This window comes from Postia placenta (genome assembly GCF_002117355.1).
Source record: "Postia placenta MAD-698-R-SB12 unplaced genomic scaffold POSPLAscaffold_7, whole genome shotgun sequence".
NCBI classification, from domain to species: Eukaryota; Fungi; Basidiomycota; class Agaricomycetes; order Polyporales; family Adustoporiaceae; genus Rhodonia; species Rhodonia placenta.
Genome location: NW_020169838.1, coordinates 1432516 through 1455118, shown reverse-complemented (window position 1 = coordinate 1455118; position 22603 = coordinate 1432516). Strand labels below are relative to the sequence as shown.

Genomic DNA, 22603 nt, shown 5'->3' with positions numbered 1-22603 from the left:
ATCTTAGCTATTTTCGTGCTATCCTTGCCGAACAAGCCATGTCGTACATCTCCTGTACTCTAGCCAGTCTGTGCATATAACACACGAGTGGGTGCCCAACAAAGCGTATAGTTATGCAAACAACGGCGAGAAAGGCCAAGTGTGAAGTTGTACGTAGATGCGTCGGGGAATTGAGAATGTAGCAGGTATACTACTACCCGGTCACATTCTCCCTTGTCTTTTTCTTCTTGCGTTTCCGCATCGTACTGTCCTCTTTTCCCTCCGTAGCCGCCCCTTGCGGCTGTGTATCCTCGTCCTCGCCTCCGTTTAACCGCCTTTTCTTGCCGTTCTGTGGTGCCTCTGGCTCCGACGTAGGAGCGTCCGCTTGAGCAGCAGAGGATGGCACAGTAGGTAGAAGTGCAGATGTCGGTTCAGAATCTGGAAGCGGCAGGAGTGTTGGCTGGGATGTGATCATATTTTCTGGTATGATGACTTTAGGTTCTGACAGCACCGCCCGGTATGTTCTCCGTGTTTCTGCATGATGTCTCGTCAACGTCCGAGAGGGACGGCTAAACATAGGAGACGTACGAGCACGTATGATCTGTGTTCGCGGAACTGAGCTATTGGCATCGTGCGCGACATTTTGCGCTAGCCCAAGAATAGTGAGCCTGTGCAAAGACAACGTACGGCACCGTGAGCACGCGTTGGCGTGGACAAGAAAAGACTCACAGGTTGCCCACGTCCCGGGGCGAGCGCAAATCGGCGTCATTTACCACGCCGCCGCTGACCAGGACCCCTGCACCCTTCGTAACCCTGACCACCTCTCGTGCACCGGCCCACCAGTTGCGCTTCGCCGCGCCGCCTCCCTCGCCACCGCTGCCACACGGATCTCCCTCCGCACCTAGTGCCCCTGCGTAGCAGATTTCAAATGCTGCGCCGTTCCGGAGCGCAGTGCGGACGAGGGTATGCTTGAGGTGGAAGGGAAGCCGCGGAAGAGCGAGCGGAAGGGCGATAATGTGCGTGGTGAGCGGTGAGGGCGCGCTGTGGCTGAGGCAGGCTTGGGAGAATGTTGTTTGCGTTGTGGGGAGGAGTGCAATGATGTCGTATTGCTCAAACAGCGGCGCGTTCTGCGTCGTCTGAAAGGCGATCTGTCAGAGAAGTAGAATAGAGTAGGGGTTCACACACCAGGCCAAAGCCCTTTTCGCTCTCCTCATCCAGCACAATAGTTATACGCTTGAGAATGACCACGTTTGTCCGTCTGCGCAGCTGTGCGAGCAGGGGGTCCAGGACGTTGATGTGGGTCTTCGCATCAACCTTGCGCTGCACGATCTGGTTCAGCGCGAAAGTGGTGTATCCTACTATGAATTCTCGTCAGAAAAGTTCGCACGAAAGTGGTGCTTGGACGGACAATGTACGAGCAGGTCAATCCGGCTTTCTATTGCGGAGATTTGTGCCGGGGTGAATGCAACAGAATCAGGCGCGGATTGCTGCTTCCCCTTGCTTTTCTTTGATTGCGGTTGTCCCTGGGTATGCCTTGGTACCACAGTAGGCACAGGTACATTAAGGTCAATGAACATTATGGTAGGCTTCAAAGATGACGAAGCTTGGGGATTCTTTAAGTATGAGATTCAAGTCTTGTTATGGGCGCTTATCGAAGTGCTTAACGTGACCTTTGCTTTACAGTCCATCTGAGTTGGAAAATGCGAAAATGGATCATGTCATCACCGATCGCAAATCAGTCAAATGAAATACCCCATGTGTCATCCTGGATTGCAGGCATGTCCCCACATTTATTAACAACTCCTTTCCTGCATAGATTACGCTGAACATCAAAACGTAGCATCGGCAGGATTAGTATGGCCCATAAAAATTGCTAGAATGCCCATAGCTGATGTCTGCTATTACTGGGCTTGTTGGATGTAATCGAGTTTCGATAGCGCGTCTCACTTCCTCACTGTTGGGTCGAAGTATGTGTATATAACATGAGTGCAGTCTTCGTCATGTCGCTCACTTGTAGTTCTGCAAACTATGAAGCATATTGTGTCTCACCCGGGTCTAAATATATGTACATAACAGAACTGCAGTCTTTGTCTGTCTCGCTTCATCATCACTCTCTATGTTACGAGACATCTTCTGTCTTGCTGAAGTGCTGCGCCGCATATAGGATAACGGGCTATAATGCACTAGTACAGGCTAGCATGTACTTTCAAATAGTGGTGCTCGCACCAATGACTTGCTTTCAAAACAGTAACTAAATTGCATACAGTGAGAGCCTAATATATACCCGGCCATTGGCCGTTCAATCCTCTCCGGCCTGCGCCTGAACATTGTCAGCGGCGCCCACCAATTCATCATCCGATGACAACCCCTTGATTGCTGTCGCTTCCTGCACCGGGGGCTGCTTGCGTAGTGTTGAGACGACCGTACCCGCCAGTTGCGTGCCCAATGCGGCTGGTCCGGGAACGACGTCCTTGAGTTCCTACGGCTGGCCCCCATGGTCTCTACCTTCGGGTGGGCAGAGATTCTTGCCGAAGCGCTCAGTGACCGTGCGTCCAGGCGTCCCCACTCCCGGCCGAATGCGCGGCTGCAAGCCCACCGAGCGTGTGTTCCGGTGGCGTAAGTTCTACCAAAGTCGTGGTAAGCTCCCGGACCTCGCCTACTCTCGTGGTTAAGACTTCAAGGCCTTCGCAGCGTGGTGCGCTGTGGAGACCTGCGCTGACAATCTCCTTGTTCTCTGGGAAGAGCGGGATGCTGTCGATGCATCGCGCTCCCCCTCGCGCCTTCTCAAGTTTGGCGCCGCAATCGGGCCCTGCGAGCGGGTGGTAGGTTCCGCGCATGACGCCTCCCTGTTTCCTCACCTTTGGTTCCCGCACGCGGCTCGCCACCTGCAAGAGTAGCTCATGCCCCACGCGGTTTGTGGGACGCAACTTGTCCGCCCGAAACCCGTAGGGCAACGATGTCCTGCGCTACGCTCCCGTTGGAGTGTTGCCATCCGAGGCCGCAGAGCCCATTGCTGAGAGTTATTGGAGGCCCGATTACACTCACATGTACCTACGCTGTACGGAGTATAAACCCGTCGATTTACAAAAACAAGCAGAGATCCGGACGCACCCTGCGCGATCTTGTTCATCACCCCGCGAGCCTCGATTTCCACATCTCAGGTGCATGACGTACCGGCCCTCCTCCACCTCTGTCAACCCGACGTCCTTCACAAGCTTGCGCGAGAACGTTGTTCAGCACCGCCATTTGTGATGTGATCGCCCATTCATCCCTGCCATCAGGGCATGCAGAACGGGCTCCATCATCTCCTTCCCGCATGCCTTGATCAGCTGCACGCCCTATGAGACTACAGGTCAGGACGGGGCCGCGCGTGGTGAGGGGGATGGGCACACACCGGCTGAGGCATCCACAGAGATTGCCCTGTACAGTACCACAGAGCGCTGGTCATACGGCATCTCGAGTCCCTCCGTTTCTACGCCCCTCCCAGTGGATTTTGCCTTTGCAGTCGAGATCCACGTATACGGATGCGGCGCGTTCTTTACCCTACTCCTGACCGCCAAGCTCTTCAGCTCTGGAGGTAAGATATCGAACACTGTCTTGCCCGATACGAATGCCGTCGCAGCGAGCGGTACCTCGAGCTCATCGCCTGTGTCATCGTCGTACCGGACAATCTGCCTTGGTCCCTGGGGCACGTTGATCCCATATAATGTCGTCACCTTCGGCGGGAGCAGGTCGTACAGCGCCGCGTCCATGTGCTAGCGCACAAAGCGGGTAACACCCTTCTCCTCATCTTCTTGCGAGATAGACGTCTTATGCCACGATGTGTGTGACGGGTGCTTGAGCTTTACCTCTCGCAGGCCCTTGTGGTCGTACACGGTCCCATTTGCGACAAAGTACACCTGTGGCATGCGCGAGATACATTTGAGAGTAGGGTTCAAGATGGACTTCTTGTCGTTCTTGATCTTCTTGTTCCCGTGCCCAAAGCTCTCCAGATCGAATTTCTGCAAGTCGACCTGTCGAACAACACTTCTTGGATCATTTCTAGATGGGTGGCGCACCTTTGCCAATGCATATTGCTGTTCGGGGGTCACGTCCACATTCCTGAAGAGCAGGAGACTGTGCTACGGCGTAAGTGAGCGGTGTGCAATGCCAGGGCTACCAATATCTGTAGCTACATACCTTGTACAACAATCGTTCAATACCCTGCAATCGCTCTGGACTAATCGCACCAGGATGAACACCTCTGATCTCCCTCCCGAAGTCCGCAAAGTTCGCAACATGTGTGAGAGGAGGCCGCAAAATGGGCACGACTTCGATTCCGTCTGCCATTTGTGTGTATGTGTGTTGACTCGAATTGAGTTAGATTGGCTAGGGTTGTTTCTGCTGGTCACAGAATAGCAACAAGGCAGGGTGCAGGAAGGAGATTGAACAACACCCTTATCGTTGCTGTATTCGCTTTCGTATCGCTGAGCTAGTCGTTCGCTTCCATCATTTACAAGGCATCCACTCCCTCGTCATATGAATGAATAGATCTGATGTGCCTAAGCCCACCGGGACAAAGGATAGAGAGGATGCAAAGTACAACGAGGAGCCGCATAGCTAGTAGCTACTCGATCAAAGCCGGACGACTGCCCTATAAAGTCACTGAACGTTTCGCTCGCACAATCCTGGTCTGTCATGCACATCTTTCCCGAGCATGCGCATGCATTGAAGACTAAAACAATTTACGTTTTCTACTCCGACGTACACGCTGTACAGGCTGCTCCATTGTCACCTCTTGATTGCCCTCCGCTTGCCGTAACAATTCTGTAGCCTCTGCCTTCAGCTGAGCTACAGGCAAATCCACTCCGGGCACCACGACTTGGTGCGAGTCTTCGAAGTCGTACACCAAGTTCAATGGCATCACCTTCACATATGCCTGCCAAATGCTCTCGAAGTCAGACACAGGGCGAAATATGAGACCTGTCTTCAGTGCTGATGGTATCTGCTGGATTGGTAGACCTGTATGGTGCGCTAATGTTAGCATTCCCAACATCAGGCGGCCAGCGCCGAAGATGAGGACACGATTCCCCCAGCGCAGTGAATACTCCGGCGCGCAAACATCCATGAGGTGTATAGCACACTCCTCGATCACTGCCTCGTCGGTATAGTCAAGCAAGTTGCCTGGATGGTCGTTTAGGGTGTATCGCATGCCGTCTTCGTAGTACTGCCTAGCATCACCAAGAGTTGGGCGTGAGTCGTAAATGTCCCTGTCCTTGTCGTAACCAAAGTGGCTTTGAAAACCCTCAATGACACGGGTGAAGACGGGATGTGACTCCAGACCGTCGAAGACCAACTTCAAGTCCGGGATAACCATCATCAACGCATACCGCAGCTCCTCTGTTCGACGGGACATTGTCACAATTCGGGGGAAGTATGGTGTCAGGCCATGCGGCCAAATGATAGGTAGTAACTATATGGGTAGAGGCGCTTCAGGCGTGGTTTTGGGACATATCTACATGATCCACACACCTGGCTCATTGGCATCCCGTGGTTCCAGGAGCGACTCAAGCCTGACCACGTTGTTTGCAACGACTGAGGTAATGGCACCTTGTCTGGGTTCCAAATGACCTCAGTTGCCACTCGTAGATGAATCGCGTCTTCCTTATCATCTAGCCTGATGATCTGCGCGGGGCCAAACTGTCCATTCGGGAGTTGTACTACCCGCCACTCGCCAACCTGGACTGCAGGACGGCTTGACCTAGGTACATAGTCAGTACTGTGCTCAGCGTGTAAATCATGGGATGTTATACCGCCCAGACGGTTCAGGTGGCTGTAGGGTCTTTGCATTTGATATTGGGTTGGCGGCTGATACCTGGACAGCTTTGATCGGTACCACCAAAGCCTGGTCCACAGATGCTCTTGGTGTCTCTGCAACTACAACATCGTCTTCTTCCTCTGATGGGCAGCTGCGTTGGCCTGTTGGCCTCTGTGCAATCGCCTTCGCCACGTCTTCATCGGGCATGGCCTCTGCTAGTCGTAGAGCGATGGACTTACGCAATGCCATGGCATCATCGTCTGTAAAGGTGAATTTCTCGTCTGCAGGATCCTGGCCCATGACAACCATCTCGATGAAGCGTAACACATATACACCACAATGTCTAGTTCCAGGTCCCTGAACAGGAACAGTGGCCTGTGGGTTTGCTAATGAGTTGGCAAAAACTGCTCGTGACTGATGGCACCTACCTGAACATCTAGGTTCGGCGCCCATTGCCTGCTGAGCTCTTGCCGCAGGCGTGTTCTGTGCTCATAGATCAGCATCATACGGACCCGCTACAGCCAGAACATCAGCTCATTGGCTCACATGGTGTAAAAAAACAAGTATATTACCTTGTATGCAACCCTCGCACGTCGCAATTTGGTTGTCCCAGCTGGCATGCTGTCGTAGACCTCAATACACATCCTCGCCATATACACCACCACTAGGAACCAATGTCCATCGTCCTTGAGTTTCGAATACCATGGGATTACAAGGTACGTTTTCTCAAAGATATTAGTCTGAGTGCAATGATTAGAAACAATTTACGATTTTGTTAGGTGGCACCTACCTGCGGGAACCACAATTGAACACTCTTCTTGGGAGGCGCCATGCCTGTACCATTCAAGGGGGCCATACGCAGCTGATGGCAAGTCTGAGCATCAGCCACTATGAATGTACGCTCAGCGACAGGTATGTGACTGAAAAGGTCGCTGAGACGATACTCGAGATATGGTTCTATGACGAAATCGGAGAGGTCCTTGCCCTCGAGAAGCCAATTGATGCGAGATGAAAGAAATCGGTGCCTGCCAATTGACCATACAGTGTTCGGGTTTGTGCATAGGAGTGACAGTTTCTCTTCGGGATCTAGGGTACTTATTGGCGCCTCTGCGCTGGTTCCTGCTTCCAGTCGCAGGGGTGATTGTGGAACATGAGCCTGAGCAAAGTGCGACTTGTTTGGATCCGATGTGTCTTGTGCCGTAGAGATTTGAGACTGCGAAGCACGTGGGCTGACACGAGCCTGCAAAGTGCGCGGGCTGACACGAGCCTGCGTAGCAGCGCGGGGAGAAAACTGGCAATATCATAGGTGTTAGAGATAGTAATAGTGTATGTTTGATAGTAGACGTACAATTGTAGGCCAATCCTCCCACATCACGTTAGTTTCAAAATTTGCAAACAAGTTGCGAAGTAACTCTGTGGTGACCCCATGGTGGTCAGCGACATAAGCAGTGTAAATTGAACCCAGGAGGTCCTTCACGTCAGCTGCTGTCATCGCCCGGCAGATTGTGGAATTCAAGTCAAAGCTGAGCAGGAAGCTGAACATGGTCAACAGTGCCCAATAGCCACAACTGGAGCTATCACGCTGAAGGCTGGTGGATATAGAGTGATACTGCTCTTCACATGGCCTATCATGCTATCAACTCATGCTGTTAGTACATCAGCTCAAAAAATCAATTAAATCACGCACTTGCGGCATGAAGCTTGCGATAAAACGGTGTACAGCCACTTGGTCTCCTATACCAAAGTCCAAAGCATAGGGCAGAGAGTTGTAGGCGAGAATGTCCGCGCCAGGGGTGATCATATTTAGCCAATGTCGGAATACAGTCCAGTGTTCATGATGTAGGTTGACAAACACAAGTTGACGAACAAGCTGGTTTGTGCGACTCTCGACAAGTTCAGCCAGGTGAGAGAGCTGATTTTGACAGAGAATCTGTGTAATATTGAAATCGCCATGAGCGTCATCCACTTCACATGAACTCATGAATTAGAAACCTCACCGTCATAAGCACCTCAGGGGAGCGCAACTCCGGCAGCTGTAGTCCTTGCAAGATTAAGGCCATATTCTCAAGTGGAGCCAAAAGAAAAATAATTCCTTGCATCTGCGCAGTATGCGACTGGTTGAGTATGTCGACAAACAACTGGCATTCATCAGCACGTAACCGGTAGTCATCGCTCGCCCAACGTTTGAGGTTGCCTGCTAGTATGTCATGTTCTTCAGGCCACAGTGCCTCAGGTTCGGTGGAGTGGCCGTCGTTCGATGGGAGTTTAAAAAGGGCGCTAGCTGTAGCTGTATGCACTGAGCTATGGTGTGATTCCACATCAGCATTTGCAGCATGGTGCATCTCGGTTTCACATTGCGGAGGAGCCGGGTAGGCTCCTCTGCGTGACATTGCCCTCTGCCGCAAATCCTTCCGGAATGCACGACAAGCATCACGAATGCGGGTATGTAGTGCGAACAGGCTGTTATGCATCCGGTTTGTCTTGGGAACCCCCCGTTTGCGTGCAAAGCGTGGAACGGCAACCTTGTTTTGCGCTTTCCGAGACATCGGAACACGAAAAGGTGCCAAAGGCGCCATGTTTTTTGGTCGCCCAGCTAACCCTGTTACCAATTGTTCATGATTTATGAGCTGGGTCAGATTGAATTATTGCGAAATGCTCACGCTTGGATAAAGGTAAATATATGTCTCCAGTCTTCGCCTCATATGCCCGACGTTGAGTTTCGAGATGTGCTTGCTCATTGGCTCTTTTCAGATGTCGGAGCAGGTGATATAACTCATGATTCACATGCCGGTCAGACACCATGGGCCTCTGCGCTTGCCTATTCTTCTTCATCTTCCGCTTTGATTCTTTTTGTCGTTGTTTTTCACCTGATATGTGCCTCCTTGTAGGGCCTGCGACAAGCCCCTTTTCGTTTCGGTACTCCATTTCTATTATTTTTGCCATGGCATCAGACAGCTGACTTTCAAGGAAATGGTAGTCATACCATGCCATTCCGCAATAGGGCCATTTCGACGCAACAAATTAGCAGCTTTTAAATGGACACAAAGCTTGCCGCTTTGCACAAAATCAGGGCACCAGCATGACAGAGGATCCAGCGAGATGTTAGGGAATTTGCCTGATGGATGACCGTTGTGCCTGCACAACTTAATAAGCAATGATCATAAGCTCATCATATTAGGGCATACACTCACGCAGGAACTATCACATCATATGTATGCGGGCCTGTTTGTATGACCGATTGTGTTTCCCAGATGAGATGTGCGAGGCGGTTCATTTGAACAACTTCGGCTGGTAGCGCGCGGTGCTCAGGTTGCCAGAATCGGTAAAAGGGCAAGTAATCATTGAGGATGATGCTCGCTAATCGGTCAATACTGTCAAACATCTGTTAGGAAGACGTGCTGTGATTAAGCATACCCTTGCCTACCGTTTATTCACGCGATGCTCTAGAAATACACTATCAAAAACACGGAATGCACTCTCCACCCAGTTGTTTGTGTTCCAGGTGCCATCACGAGTTTGCGTAGATGGTAGCCCTATATCTGTGAAATGCGCTACACTTTTTATTTCGCAAGTGTGTTGTATTCTCTATCAACACCACTCACGAATCCATTCGTCGATAAACCAGTTGGTCTTGAAGTAGTCTCGAATGAACTCCCACTGGCGTTGCTTCATGGCTACAGTTAAATGTGCCACGGCTTGTGGAGCTTTGCTTGAGCGTGTCTGGCTTGTCTTTGTACCCTGGACGATAGCTGGCACTGTTAATGTTGCATCTGCTTTGCCTTTTTGCGCCATCACCAAAGCCTCCACACCATCTAAGAATGCCTGCTCTGCCCCTGGCCAGTCTTCCAAACAACAACATCGCTGTAGCGTACGGAACAGGATGATAATGCCATACTTCAAGTCTGGACTGATGCGCAGGTCAGGCTCATAGCGACGGCCACCATTACAGTCCCACCGCACGAGGGCTTGAATGACGTGAAATTGGCACAAGCGAATATATGCATGCGGGAACACTGCCGATCATTACAATTTCATCAGGTTACGCTAGTGTATCAAGTGCATGATAACTGACCTTTTTTGATTGCGTGCAGCTCTGCGAGTGACTTGTCTATCATGAAGTGCGACACAGAAAACCCCTGGGCCAAAATTTCAGCTGCGAGTCTTTTGATGCGCTCGTGTTCGCCTGGTGTACGGTCCTCAATTGTGCTTGGGTCTAGGCAGAACACTGGCTGTCAGCAAGCACAGAACTACCATCTCCAATCAAAGCACCTTTGACAATCTCCTGCGCTCGTGCAATAAGTCGGTCCCGAGTGACACGAAGGAACTCTGTAAGTGTTTCCGTTTGCACGTTAGCGGACAATAAAACCGCCCCTAGATCAAAATGTTAGCTAAACATAAGGTGGAGTTTGACGATGTCACAATACCTGGCATAACATGTTTGTGATCGTTGACCGTGCTCAAAAGTGTCATGGCTGCGCGGTTTTCATTCTTGTTGCGCCAACTGGAGTCCAATGCGAGACCGCGCAGCCCAGCATTGAGAATTATGCTGTCGAGTGAATGAGAATCGGCAATAGCTACCGTGAAGGGCGAAAGTGGGTCTGGCTGACGAAAATCATGAGGATGGTAGCTGCATACCCATGTAAGCACGACCCGTGTCATGAAAATATAACAGGAACCTACAAATACATCCTATCCCTGTTTCGGTCAACCAGGAGGTGGGCAGCAAATAGTGGATTCCGGTCCAACGTCTCACGTTGCCGCACTGGTCGCAGCATGTTACGCAACTGGTCATTATTGGGATACCTCCATGAGGGCACTGTTGTTGCCGATTGAGTATCAGGCAATGCTACCAGTGGATCAGGTACAGTGCGTTCTGACGTGCGCCTGAACTTCGAAAGGAGCTCTAGCGAAGAATGAGTATGCTTGACACCATGACAACATCTCAATTTACCTTTAGCAACTGCGCTGACCTTCGCACCGACTGTCTGCATGCGTTCTTGTGCGAGATTGCGTATTCGCCGAGAGAATTGCAGATAACGGTGCTGGGAGGTTCTGACGTCACGATGCTTGCCAAACATCCAAATCTTGGCGACACCGAGATCATTGGCACATACTTCCACCTAGAACAACTGGTCAACAATCGCTGCAAAGTGGGACGATCAGGAACTCACATGGAGTCGTACACGATGCGTGCATCGCTGCCATCTTCCTCGACGGTGGCCTTCCTCTACATTTGGCTCATCATCACTGGAGTGCTGCTCGTGCAGGCTATCCCCACCAAGCGGCTGATCACTGGAGGCTCTGTCATCCCACTCTTCACTTCTCAAGTCCCCCGCCTTGCTCCTCCCTCTTTCGGAAACCTCATCCTCGCTGCCTGCATCACTCCACTCTCTCTTTTCCCCTTCAGCTACCTCATCATCAACAACCAGATCATGCATGCCACTGCAATAGTATTCCCAACGGAGGACCGGGCGCCGCTCCTCTCGCGCCGCTGTAAGGGCATCTTCAGATGGCACCATCACCGGGTGCCATCGTACCGCAAAGGAGTGGGCACGAACATCCCGAGGTGAATCACCGGGGTGACCAAACCAATCAAGGAGGACGGATGACGTGGATCTATATGAGTGCATGCTATAGTCATTCAGCTGTGAAAGAGGTCAACATTTGTAGCACGACCTCGCCCAGTTGATTCTAACCTGTCTCTCAAACCATTGAGGGCAGTTGTAAGTCGGTATCGTGGCCACTAAACGCCATCGTGAATCAAGGCCACGGGGAATATGATCCAGAAAGACGGGGCGATCTTGGTCTTGAGTACTGGTGGTATGGTCTGCACGATCCGCCCATGCAAACCGCATGCGCATCTCTTCATCGCGTGTGAGGGGTACTCCAGCACCGGGGGGAAGTGAGTTGTCAAGTTGCGTTGCCTGACCTTGCTTGGACTGAGAGAATCCGCTTTTGGAGGCCTTCGTGTGGTCTTGGTGGGCAGTGCCGGCCTTGCGAGGCCGCCCCCGGCTCCAAAAACGTTTAGGAGGGCGGCCGCGTCGTTTTTGTTGCGAGGGTGACAAGTCTTCCATCTCACTGCGCACAATGTGATGCCATAGCGGGGCCGGCCATTGAGGGAGCGCTGAGCGTAGAAGCCGCCCTGGACATCGGTGAAAATGAGACAAGGCGATCGCGCCATCCCGATCAAGATTGACATACCTAAAAGAGGCTGAAACCGATCGGACCTGTCTTGCTGGCTGCAATCACATTACTCGCCGCCTCTAGGATGGCAAGGCAGAGCTAGGAGGCCGCAGGCAAGAGCCTGTAGGCCTTCGAAGAGCACAGATGATTCTGGGATCAATGCTTGTCAGTGTGAGCCCCGGACAGTACAATCTCAGTCATCACCCACCTCACCGTTACTCATACCAGGTACTCCATACCGGACTAGCACTATCACCGCTGTCGTGCCTGCTGCGTCTGTCGCCAGCTCTGCGGACAACATCTCGTAACCGCCTCCACCACCCTTGGTGATCTCAGCGCTCAGCAAGCGTTCATGTGCATCCAGTGCTGCTCGTGTGGTCATAACTTCGGTCTGTTCTTACGCTTCCTCAGTGAGGTTTAGGCTCCTGGCTCCAATATGTGGGCTGCCCTGTGGCGAAGTGCGCATAGGCGATGTGTCGAACAGGCTTATTGAGCAAATACCACGATTGAGCAAATACCACGGAAGAACAAGAATCGTGAAGATGGCATCAGCAGTCCAGGGAATTCGCCGCCCCTGCGGTGGCATTGGGCGGCTTGACGACATTGTCTGTCTTCCCCCTCTTATTGCATTTATAACTGATGCGCGCCGCTGACCAACTGGGCTGGTTGCCAGCACGAAGCGTCAAAGGCTGGGCGCAGGATCGTTGTCGTCTCCGCCGAACATCGAGACACTCTTCCAGTCAAAGGCCATAGAGCGATGAGACGCGAGGGGAAACATGAGGCGGAGGGCCGGCAGACGAATTGCGTGGTGCGCTCTGAGGCTTTGGGGAACTGAACGCGGCAAGATGCTCGGGGTTTGGCAACACCGGGCCATTGGGCATTGTTAATGATGATGTGTTTAGCAATAGAGCTGATTGTCGACAGTCCTTGCATCGTTCTCCAGCTCCTCGTCGACCACTCTGCGACAGATGTACGAGATGTAGAAGAAAATCGAGAGAATGATCCCCCGGCGGCTGTACGCCCTCGAGCTGCTTGAGGTGGGAGCCCGTGAAGGTGTGTGTTGAACTGCCGATGCTCGTGTGTATGATGAACTTGAAGAGGGACTGCGCTGCACTGTACATAGCGTGTATGGCAGGAAGGTGAGGCGACACTGCCAAAAGACTAGCTGAGCCTGACATGTACGCAGTGTGGATGTTGAAGCCTAACGAGATATTAGCTCTGAGCAAACAACGAAGAAAACAAGGTGCCGCACATGGTGGAGGGGCAGGAGAAGTGACTAGCGAGCAGTTAGGTCGCCATTTGACATGCCTGCGCGCGGGCAGTTATCTTAATTAGCTAACGCAAATTCAATGGGGACTATACGCGCATATGTCTAATGCGCACCTAAGTCGCTATGGTGTCATGTTCGGCTCTGCTGCTTCGGCACGCGCCTAGCGACCTCCCGCAGGACATGATGTGTGGACGATAGGGCATCGCTCGAAGCTGAGATGCCTCCTCATCTACTTAGGAGGTGTTATGACGCTTACATGCGCAGAAATACAAGAGGACAGCCGAAAAAATGGCTATCCTGTGCGTGAGCCCACACAGTAGAGAAGTGCTTGAGGGGACCACCAGGGCAAGGCATCAGATCCCGATGAATATTGTACTCTGACGCTGAATGGCGCAGGGACCGTACGAACGTACCTGTCGCAAGAGTGCGCCTCGAGCGAGAGCAAGCGATGTGCAAGGAAAATATAGCAATGGCCACCGCACGCGCGGGATTTGAGGCCAGAGGAGGGGTGGGCGATGAGCGCGTGAGCACGATCTTGAGGCACATCGTCTCCAGCTGCCTGTAACAGTGGTGATGGGCGCTCAAAATTTGCTTCCGCGCGCACGAGGATCGATCCCCCGCCTGGGCACACCACGTGGTTTTGCCTCCGCGAGAGCTTTCGCTGAGGAATTATAATTCCGCCCCTCGAGCTTGGGTGTGGGCAAATGGGGGCGGCACTAACAATACTCTACATTCTCTACATCTATTCATTCATCTTATTTGGTCTTCGAAGGTAGCGTATCAGCGGCCCTGAACTCCACTGAGACTGAAGTACTGACAGCTCGAGAGTGACACCTATTGTTGCCTTGTGATGTAAGCGCTGAGATTGCACGCGCGAAACGTGTGTCCATCGTCCCCAGCGCTCAGATTGCGCGATGGTTGCGCGCAATCCGAGCGCGTATCCATTACTCAGCGCGGCCCGTGCACGTCGCTCGTCCGCCGGCCTGTCTGCACTCCCTGCAGATCATCCTCGCGCTATCCCTTGCGCCCGCACTCCCTGCCACGGTAAGCTCTGCATCATGTTCGCATTTATAGGATACCGCTGACAACTGACCGCGTACCCCGACATAGCGCGCGCCGCGTCCGGCTTGCTGGCGTATGCGCGCACACTACCACCTCGCGCTACGCTCCCGTACCACCAACGTCCTCTCTGCATGACTTGGTGAGCCATATCACCCTCCGATGTTGATGTGCCATCCACTGACCTCTCGGTTTATCTTGCTGTCGTCTGCCGTGAGGGCTTGCTGGACGGCGGTGTGTCTCATGTCGTTTTGCTCGCTCGCACACTCGTGGAGGACGCGGTCGGTTGTGCTTGCTGTAGCGCGGGGCATGTTCAGAAACACAAGAGCCAGAGCCAGAGCTCGAGGATGATAACTTGGTACGTGGCAATAACGACAGTGCACGCTGTACAGCGCGATCGAGCCCAGTTAGTAATCAATATGACGGGCCGCTATTCCACTTATAATGAAGGCGGCAGATGGCACCTTGTCCGCACGTGGCGGGAATGCATTCGAATCCAAGATCTGGATACGGTCATTTGTGTGGGTGAGCAGGGGGCAGCGGCGAGTAAGGAGGCTAACGTCTGGCGAGAGGGCGCATGGCGGCATGTACGACCACGAGAGGCTTAGGGTGCGAGGCCAGCGCCAGGTGCTGCGCAGCCAGTCCGGGGTAGATGAGAGAGTCATCAAAATGCCGTATTCGGCCAGGCGAGCGCCGGGTCGGATAGCGTGGCAAGGTTACTTTGCTGGTGCTAGTCATGCTCGGTACGTCTTCTACGCTTACTTGATTTGCTCACTGGCCGTCTCAGCGAACAGATAGGCCCGGTGTCTTAGCTGTCTGGCGAGTAAGTACGTCCACCGGAAGACACATTTGCGCGCCCCAAGCACGCTTCTACCTCCTCCGCCTCTGTCGGCTCTTCAGCCACATCGCAAATGCCCATTCCTCCGAAATTCCGTTTCAGTGCACCCGCTGCCAACCCAGAGCCAGACGCAGACGCAGACGCAGATGACCAGGTACGCCCAGTCTTTGAGCCGTGTGAAGTGCGCACATAGTAACCGCCATGGTAGATGTGCTGGATTGGCGACAAGCTCGCATCGCCGATGGCAGAAGGCCAGCGCACTCTTGACAAAGGCCGTCGTCATGAGTGAGGTACCGTCAGATGAGGAAGACAATGGCACGGACGACTGGGTCGAGGAGGATGTCAGTCATGTACAGTCTTCGCATGGCGGTGTACCACCCTACTCATCACGGCACGGCTCGCCCCTCCTCAGCGCGTCTGCGCGACGCGATCACTTTGACCTCAGTTTGTCCCATGTGACCTCGTATGCACGGTCAATTTCTGGCTATCAAAAGCGATCCTAGCCATAAAGAGTGAAGAAAAACGACACACGTGCTAAATAGATATACAATAGTTCACGGCAAACAAATAGATGGTGCAAGTGAGGTGTGGTGCAGTGCAAGATCACAACACGACAATGATACGTTACGATTTCGTTGTGGTCATGGCGAGCGTCATGTAGCGTAGGTAATGTTACAACCTTCATCCCGCCAGACTGGGGCGAGGATGCCAATGTCTTCGCTCCCGGGCTCTCGCTGCGGGGCACGGGGAGCACCGCCAGGCATTGCGTGCGCATTGGTCATTCAGCCGTGCGCAATGTTCTGCTTAACATGCGCTTCGAGGCAGCGACGATGGCATGATTTGGCCAGAGCCGTAAGTAGGCACCAATGAGCGTGACGGTAGGTGTGAATAAAAGGAGCGTGTATTTAGAGAGTATCAAGCACCCCGACAATTTGGTTGCGAGCAAATCATAATGGAATACTTTCTGGACATGCCTACATTAACCTGTACTGAACCCCCATCCTGTCCAGCCATGTAGACCACTGAGGAGGGCGCCCGTCATGCACTCGCCATGCATCTGCGAGGCGGAGCTGGAGCCTTGGCAAGGACAGACCCACATTCAGGCGTGTGGCAACGAACTCTTGCACATCGAGCGGAGATATTTCTGTGACATAGAGACGCTGGAGGGAGGGGACACAGCTCGGGAGTGAGCTGCAGAGGGCGCGCCAATAGCCAGGACCGAGGCCTTGGAAATGCAACGACAAACGCTTCAAAGATGGCCAAAATGAGAAGAATATCGGGACGGCACCTCCGGATAGTCCGGATAAGCATGAGAGCTCGTGCAAGTCCAAGTCGGTCACATGTATGGCGAGAGGGTGTTCTATGAGGGCTTGCGCAAAGGCAGTATAGTGACGCGCGCGGATGGAAAATCCAGGGCCCAACTTGAGTACGAGGTGCGTGAGAGCGGGATATGTTTGCATGCGAAGCATGTGAACAGCGAATGCGGGATCAAGGTCACGGAGTGCGAGGTACTGCAGGCGGGTAAGGTCGACCTGGGGGAGATCCTCTGGGTGCTCAAACGGAGGTTTCACGAGATCACCGGCGAGCGTGAGACGGCGGAGCATGGGCAGCTGGGCAAGAACATGGGCAAAATGCTGGATGTTGCACTTGGGTTGAATGTGGCACAGAGCCAGGTCGACGAGAGTAGAAGTAGACAGTAGGATATTTGACCATTGTACCCAGATGCCATAGATGGACAGAACCTGTAGCGAGGCGGGAGGACATTCCAGGATAGACTGCGGAGGGAACACATCCCACTCAAGGCGAGAGCCAGGAGTGTGAGGTACCCAAATGGTGAGGGTATGTAGCGCAGTATGAGATAGAGCAGGAGTGGAGTGAATGGCTAAAAGCTCCACCAAGGAATGATCCCTGATCATGAACGAGAGCGACTGCCAACGGGAGGCATGAGGCGTCAGTGCCTCGAGGATGGTGTGAAGGGCACTCGGTGTCCACAAGGGGGCCTGAACCTCAAGAGGAGCATCGGCACAGCATGGGCAGCAGTCGGATATTGTGATAGTCAATGGCAATATGCGCGACTGTTGAAGGGCAGCTGAGACATAGGCCAGCGGGATGCGAGGTGTAATATCAAGCAGCTGCCATAAGGCAGGCATCGCAAGTGCTGTGTCCCGCCAATGCGCGCATACGGATAGAATCGAGTGGCGGAATAAGGTGGTCTCCAGGACATCGTGGCTAATTTTGGCACAAGGATACGGAAGGTATTTGCATGATTGACGAGCAGATTCGACACCCAAAATGAAGATGTGGCCAAGAATCTCATTGGGAATGGTGTAAACGGGAGTGAGGCGTTGTATCGCATAAGGCATATTGAGTACTGAAAAGGGTCAATAAGAAATCTTCGACACATGTAAAATTTTCACACGCACATTACTTGAAGGCAAATGAGACAACCTGCAGGGTGCAACGTGCAGCGGTAGGCAGATCACTCCTAGCATGTACAATCAATGGGATGAACAGACTAGAGAGAGTGATAGGGACTAACACCGCTATTTAGCTGCAGTAGCTAATAGTAACAGGAGAGACGGAGCGTGTATGTTGAATGTCGACGACGCAGAAATTATGTAATTATGGCACTGGGATTGGGAAATTATGGATAGTGACGGAAGGTGGGGGGTTTGGCACTCTGGGATATTTTATAATGCAGAATGGGCTATAATAAGCTGTTCAATCGCGTATACATGCAGGGAGAGGTACCAAGGCGGATGCTTCTAAATGTAGGGACAGGATATGGATAGTATGTGGACAGTATTGCCATTTCAATCGGGCAGGATCTAATCTCGATTGTGGCCTAATTGGGATGTGTGCATGATGGATGCACGTGATCAGGGTGTCGGACTTGTATTCAATGCATTCCAGTCATGTTGGGATAGTAGAGAATACATAGGAAGATAGCCCTTAAATTGATGTGGCCAGTTTATGACGCAATATTCCAATATGCCACAGCAGTGGTAGATATCATATATGCTGTAGGCAGAGGCGCCTGGAACAATCACTATCATGGAGGAGGTGAGTGATGGCTGCCCAGGGAGTGTAGCATAATGGTGCTAGCATGCTTCCAATATTTTACATTGGATATGCGGAGTAAAAGCGACTCAATGATCCAAAATTGAAGGTGTTCTGCACCGGGGGAAACATGTGTATAAATGTGTGGACTGAATAGCAGCACAAATGGGGCAGGTTGAGGTTCGGCCAAGGACAGAATCCGGGGATGGCCGGGACGATAAGGTGTTTGGGGCTGGACATTATGATGCGGTGCGGTGGACTGGATGCGCCCGGTGATCGGGACAAAACGGCGGGAGCACCCGGACAAGAATGCGGATTGGGGCGGACAAGCGGGCGATTGGCGCTGGACAGGAAGGCTATCTGATTTGACACATTTGCGATCGCGGATGACACTATTCAGTCACGCTTGGAAAATGTCCCAATCTAACTTCGATGTACTAAAACAGGACAATATCCTCGTCTGCAAAATAAATAGGTCCTGTTCTCTGTACGACATGCGCTGGACGTGCCCCCGTTCATATCACTTTCTGCAAGCATGGATCTGCTTGTGTTCCGCCCACCCATCTTTCAAGCATTGACTGTCGCAGAAGAATGCTCGACCGTTGCAAGCACCTGGACAGGATAACGTCGGATATAGCGGTGATATTATGGGCAACATGATAGCGCACCTCCGCACTTTTTCCAAGGCCCGACAGAGCCGCAGGTGAAGCACTTCTGCCACGGCCCCAGACGTGCTGTTCTTTGCTCCTCAACTACATCCACTTCTTCGAAGAATCCGCCTGGAATGTCGATTCGGAGCTCTCACAGATCCCCAAAGCTACGAGCGTTGATGTGTTTGGTGTCCGGTACTAGGCTAGTATTCGTGTAGCCGCCAAAGAGATACATCCTTCCGGTGTCTGGGTCGGTACGCAGAGCACCCATTGCACGATAAGTCGGGAAGCCTCGCGTCAGGACATGCCTCCACCTCGGCTTTGGTGAGTTGTGCTCCAAAACAAACGTATCCGCGAAATAGCTGAAGCTGAAGTACTGATCTATTGACGGGAAGCAGGAAGCCAACCGAGGATTGTAGCCGCCATATACAATGGTCGCGTTGAGGTTCGGGTTCTGCGATTCGGAATGCTTATGAGTGACTGTAGGGAGACGTACCAATGGGAACGCGCACGTATGTACAAGACATCTCCCCTCTCGCACATGGCTTATTACCAGAGAGCCTCTCGCGCCGCCACTTGCGCTCGTCGATGTCCCAGCTCCAGAGATCGTCGTACGAGCATGCCTGCTTGGTTCCGAACGGCGAATCAACAAGCAAGTCAGCTATCCCTTGCATGAAGTAGATCCGACTTTTCTCCGCGTTGACCCAACTTGCAACATGTTGCCTTGGTCCCGGACCGTCGTAATCCGCCGGTGCACGATCAGAGCTGCCAGACAAAGTCTCCCATTCACCGGTCGAGAGGTCAAGTTGCCGCGAGAAGATTGCACCCTATCCGACTGGCATTGGTCGCGCCGGCAAATATATACATTCGCCCGCGCACAACCTCCATCGCGTAGCCTGGAAGCACCTCGCCGGACCACTGCCACGGCTGCCAGCCATCGTCGGGTCCGACGAACATGGTGAGCAGCCTGATCCAGCGTTCGGTGACCAGATCAAAGACGTCCACCGCGGGCGAGCCGGTAAACAGATACGCCTTCTTATTGTGCACACCCATCTTCCAGCCTTGGTTCTTCAGGTTGCGCGGGGGGATGTTGGGCAGTCTCCGCCAGCCGTCTCCATCGTTGAGGTCAAGGCACCAGAAGTCTCTGCAGTTTTCCGGGACGATATCATTCGTAATGTGCTGCCCACCAGCCATGTATAGTCTGCCTTCGGTCACCAAAATGAATTGTGTCAGTATGCGATATGTGCGAGACGAGATACTGCTTCACTCTTCCATATGAAACTCGAGAAGCCTAGGCGCGAGGAGGGACCTGTGCCCTTACGCATCGATACTTTCTGCCACGAGCCCCTCACTTGCAATGCTTCACTTGAAAGCTGGTGCTTGACGTGCAAATCCGGATCCGGGTGCCGGAAAGAGCCAAGCTGTCTCACCTTCTCGGCTGGCATGAGAGACTGAAGGTCGCTCGTGCAGAGTTGAGCGGGAAGACTTATTATTATTGCGCTCGCAAAGAGGCCGCGCTGCGACGCTGAACCAGTGTTTCCGAGGACCAGGAAGGCATCGCTCATGCCGACAAGTCCCTTAAGACGTTGGTACTGAAGATCTATGCGCATGAGTTGCGGGATGCTCGACTCAAGATCCCACTCTGCATAAGACGCAGGTTAGGACTTGGACCAGATTGATACCTGGGGAATGCCTCACCGTGGAGCGCAGGGCGACATGAACGTTGGGCTATTGCATACAGTTCTTCCACCTCTTGTAAGGCATACAGCCCCTGAAGATTTGTTAGCTGTGTAGACATCCTCTCGAGGCACATGCTCACCTGCTCGAACCGATGGAGTTCTTTCATACACGAAGCAAGGCCATTGTAGCATCCCATTAAAGTAATAATCTTGTCCATATTGAGTCCCGCATATGCGTTTCTAATTGTTTGAGGCTCATCCGATTCCGAACATGGGGTTTCGTAGTCCGCCGAGAGCGATGAAATTGCATCCCGGAACGCTTGGACGGCGTCTTCGCATAACTTATTGTGATGAGCGGAATGTGCTGCATCCATGAGGCGAAGACACCTCGCGTAGCGCTGCCGATCTAAGTGATATGATATTATGGACATATCTCAATTGATTTCGACTGGAAGCGCTATTTGCACTCACCGTAACTGAACCACTGAGTCAGGTATAAACTCAGGAGATAGACTGCGAATGCCCCCTCTAATGTTATGGCTCCAGAACTCATGGTCCCTCCGGTGTGATATACGCGTAGTAGTGTAGGGGTATTATGAGGAGTGAACGCAGGTTTAATATAAGGATGGGGCTTTCGAGGAGCAGATATAGCTCGACCTGGAATGTGAGCAGGAAAATAAGTACTACGCGATCACATGACCGTGACAAGACGCGTCCCGCCACCGACTCCCCCCGAAGCATGCCTAGCATGGTGTTTCCAATATTGATTCAATCCTAAAACCAATTGTGGATCTGAGAGTCCTGTGACAGCTGTAAGACATTTTTATGTAGAGTTGTAAAAGCTCAATCGTGCCTTGGAAATCTTAGCATGCCTTGGCCTCGATGACGCAAACTTGGACATGTAGGACTCGCACGAGACTGTCATATATGCACGACAATGTGACATGCTCTCTGTCGCTTGTCACTCCAGCATTATGCCTTTCAGAATTTGTCTTCAATGTCATTGACTTCGAATTGATACTCTCGGAATTCTCATGTACATAGATCTCGAAGCTACAAAAAGGCTGGCGCTGTGATCGTTTCCGAACTCGCTGTTACGACACTATCCTCGAAACTCAGTAAAAACAACTGTCTCTTCCATCTTCATTCAGTCAGGGTCTGAAACGAATTGCCTCATGCCATCACGACTTGACCGGTGTGATGACGGTTGAAGGCTGGACTCAATCACTCTCTTGGTCCGTTGAATGCGTCCCGGATGAGGTAGCAGACTTCTCGTCTTCATGAACAGCGTTGTCAGCTTGTTTCGCCTCTGTCAGCGCTCCAAAGCGGCCGATCATTATACCGCGCGGCTGCTTGATAGCAATCATCTCGAAGACAGCCGTGAAGGTGTTCGTCAAATCGTGTTTCTCGCCGACGGCATGATCGATTGTTCTCCAGTCCTCCTCCGCCTCGAAGTAGACCTCCACAAGACGGCGCTTGAGCTTTTGGAGCACTTCGGCGATTCCAAGGACCGACTTGTGGAGGCAACAATATAGGTCCGCGATTGGTAGATATTGGGAGAGCATGTGGGACCTCACACTCCTGTCGTAGAATGTTCTCCTCGCACAATGACTCGCTTCGCAAGGCCATTCCATTTGGGACTCATCGTCGGCTAGGACTGGAGTGCCATCCACGCTGACGACGATCCTCCGGTAGATGTAGTAGTAGGCAACCCACCAGATAGACTCCAGATCATGCAGTGGATTATAGCGGAAGATGGCATTTATCACAGACACAGGAGTAGGCTTCTCGGTCGACTCTCCGAGACGACCGCCCCCATGAGTATACCGGTGTGCGGCGACTTCTTCAGCTATGAAGCCAGGTGTGCCCTGAGCAGGGTCTCTCAGTTGGACAAACATTTGTTATGAGTGCGATACTCACAATATAGTCACATAATTCATGTTCGTCTGCCATGCTTTCAGCCAGTTCCAGATCCACAAGCTTTACGATCAGCACACCATCCTTACGCATCACCATGATATTACCCGTACTGATGTCACAATGGACCCATCCCCGCCGATGTAGGAGTTGTAACGCTGCGGCGCAACA

The 22603-nt window shown here is 52.4% G+C and overlaps 5 protein-coding genes across 5 annotated transcripts in view; 1 reads left to right on the top strand and 4 right to left on the bottom strand.

Moving 5' to 3' along the window:
- Positions 1-92: 92 nt before the first annotated feature.
- On the bottom strand, positions 93-1583 carry POSPLADRAFT_1181426 (hypothetical protein). The gene is made up of 5 exons (XM_024488836.1): positions 1388-1583; positions 1165-1337; positions 709-1115; positions 568-647; positions 93-513 (listed from the first exon to the last, which is right to left on the bottom strand). Exons 1-5 carry the CDS (start codon positions 1554-1556, stop codon positions 194-196), a joined length of 1149 nt encoding a protein of 382 aa, XP_024339105.1. The 5' UTR covers positions 1557-1583; the 3' UTR covers positions 93-193.
- A 933-nt stretch (positions 1584-2516) lies between these two features.
- POSPLADRAFT_1143635 (hypothetical protein) lies at positions 2517-12341 on the bottom strand (the record flags this gene model as incomplete). Its single annotated transcript, XM_024485589.1, has 29 exons — positions 2517-2876; positions 3154-3317; positions 3374-3734; positions 3828-3992; positions 4038-4100; positions 4159-4301; positions 4476-4578; positions 4727-5431; positions 5491-5719; positions 5772-6151; positions 6205-6291; positions 6349-6516; positions 6567-7067; positions 7125-7409; positions 7464-7706; positions 7774-8375; positions 8437-8703; positions 8760-8911; positions 8968-9147; positions 9201-9315; positions 9379-9741; positions 9849-9989; positions 10028-10147; positions 10201-10403; positions 10457-10592; positions 10728-10896; positions 10948-11392; positions 11627-11854; positions 12199-12341. The coding sequence occupies 29 exons, from the start codon at positions 12339-12341 to the stop codon at positions 2517-2519; spliced, it is 7221 nt and encodes a 2406-aa protein (XP_024339104.1).
- A 1357-nt stretch (positions 12342-13698) lies between these two features.
- On the top strand, positions 13699-15965 carry POSPLADRAFT_1046669 (hypothetical protein; the record flags this gene model as incomplete). The annotated part of the gene is made up of 10 exons (XM_024479093.1): positions 13699-13752; positions 14050-14081; positions 14232-14273; positions 14304-14430; positions 14590-14646; positions 14739-15031; positions 15087-15111; positions 15152-15280; positions 15375-15570; positions 15793-15965. The coding sequence occupies 10 exons, from the start codon at positions 13699-13701 to the stop codon at positions 15963-15965; spliced, it is 1128 nt and encodes a 375-aa protein (XP_024339103.1).
- A 135-nt stretch (positions 15966-16100) lies between these two features.
- POSPLADRAFT_1046668 (hypothetical protein) lies at positions 16101-17489 on the bottom strand (the record flags this gene model as incomplete). The annotated part of the gene is made up of 1 exon (XM_024479092.1): positions 16101-17489. One exon carries the CDS (start codon positions 17487-17489, stop codon positions 16101-16103), a length of 1389 nt encoding a protein of 462 aa, XP_024339102.1.
- Positions 17490-18706: 1217 nt separating this feature from the next.
- POSPLADRAFT_1033940 (hypothetical protein) overlaps positions 18707-22603 on the bottom strand; it is a gene marked incomplete at both ends in the record, with an annotated part of 5450 nt that continues 1553 nt past the window's right edge. Inside the window, 10 exons of the mRNA XM_024476971.1 lie at positions 18707-18798; positions 18855-18965; positions 19008-19217; positions 19333-19663; positions 19716-20041; positions 20146-20478; positions 20535-20607; positions 20656-20921; positions 20987-21172; positions 21744-22383. Coding sequence (XP_024339101.1) covers positions 18707-18798; positions 18855-18965; positions 19008-19217; positions 19333-19663; positions 19716-20041; positions 20146-20478; positions 20535-20607; positions 20656-20921; positions 20987-21172; positions 21744-22383 — 2568 coding nt within the window. The remainder of the gene's footprint in view (positions 18799-18854; positions 18966-19007; positions 19218-19332; positions 19664-19715; positions 20042-20145; positions 20479-20534; positions 20608-20655; positions 20922-20986; positions 21173-21743; positions 22384-22603) is intronic.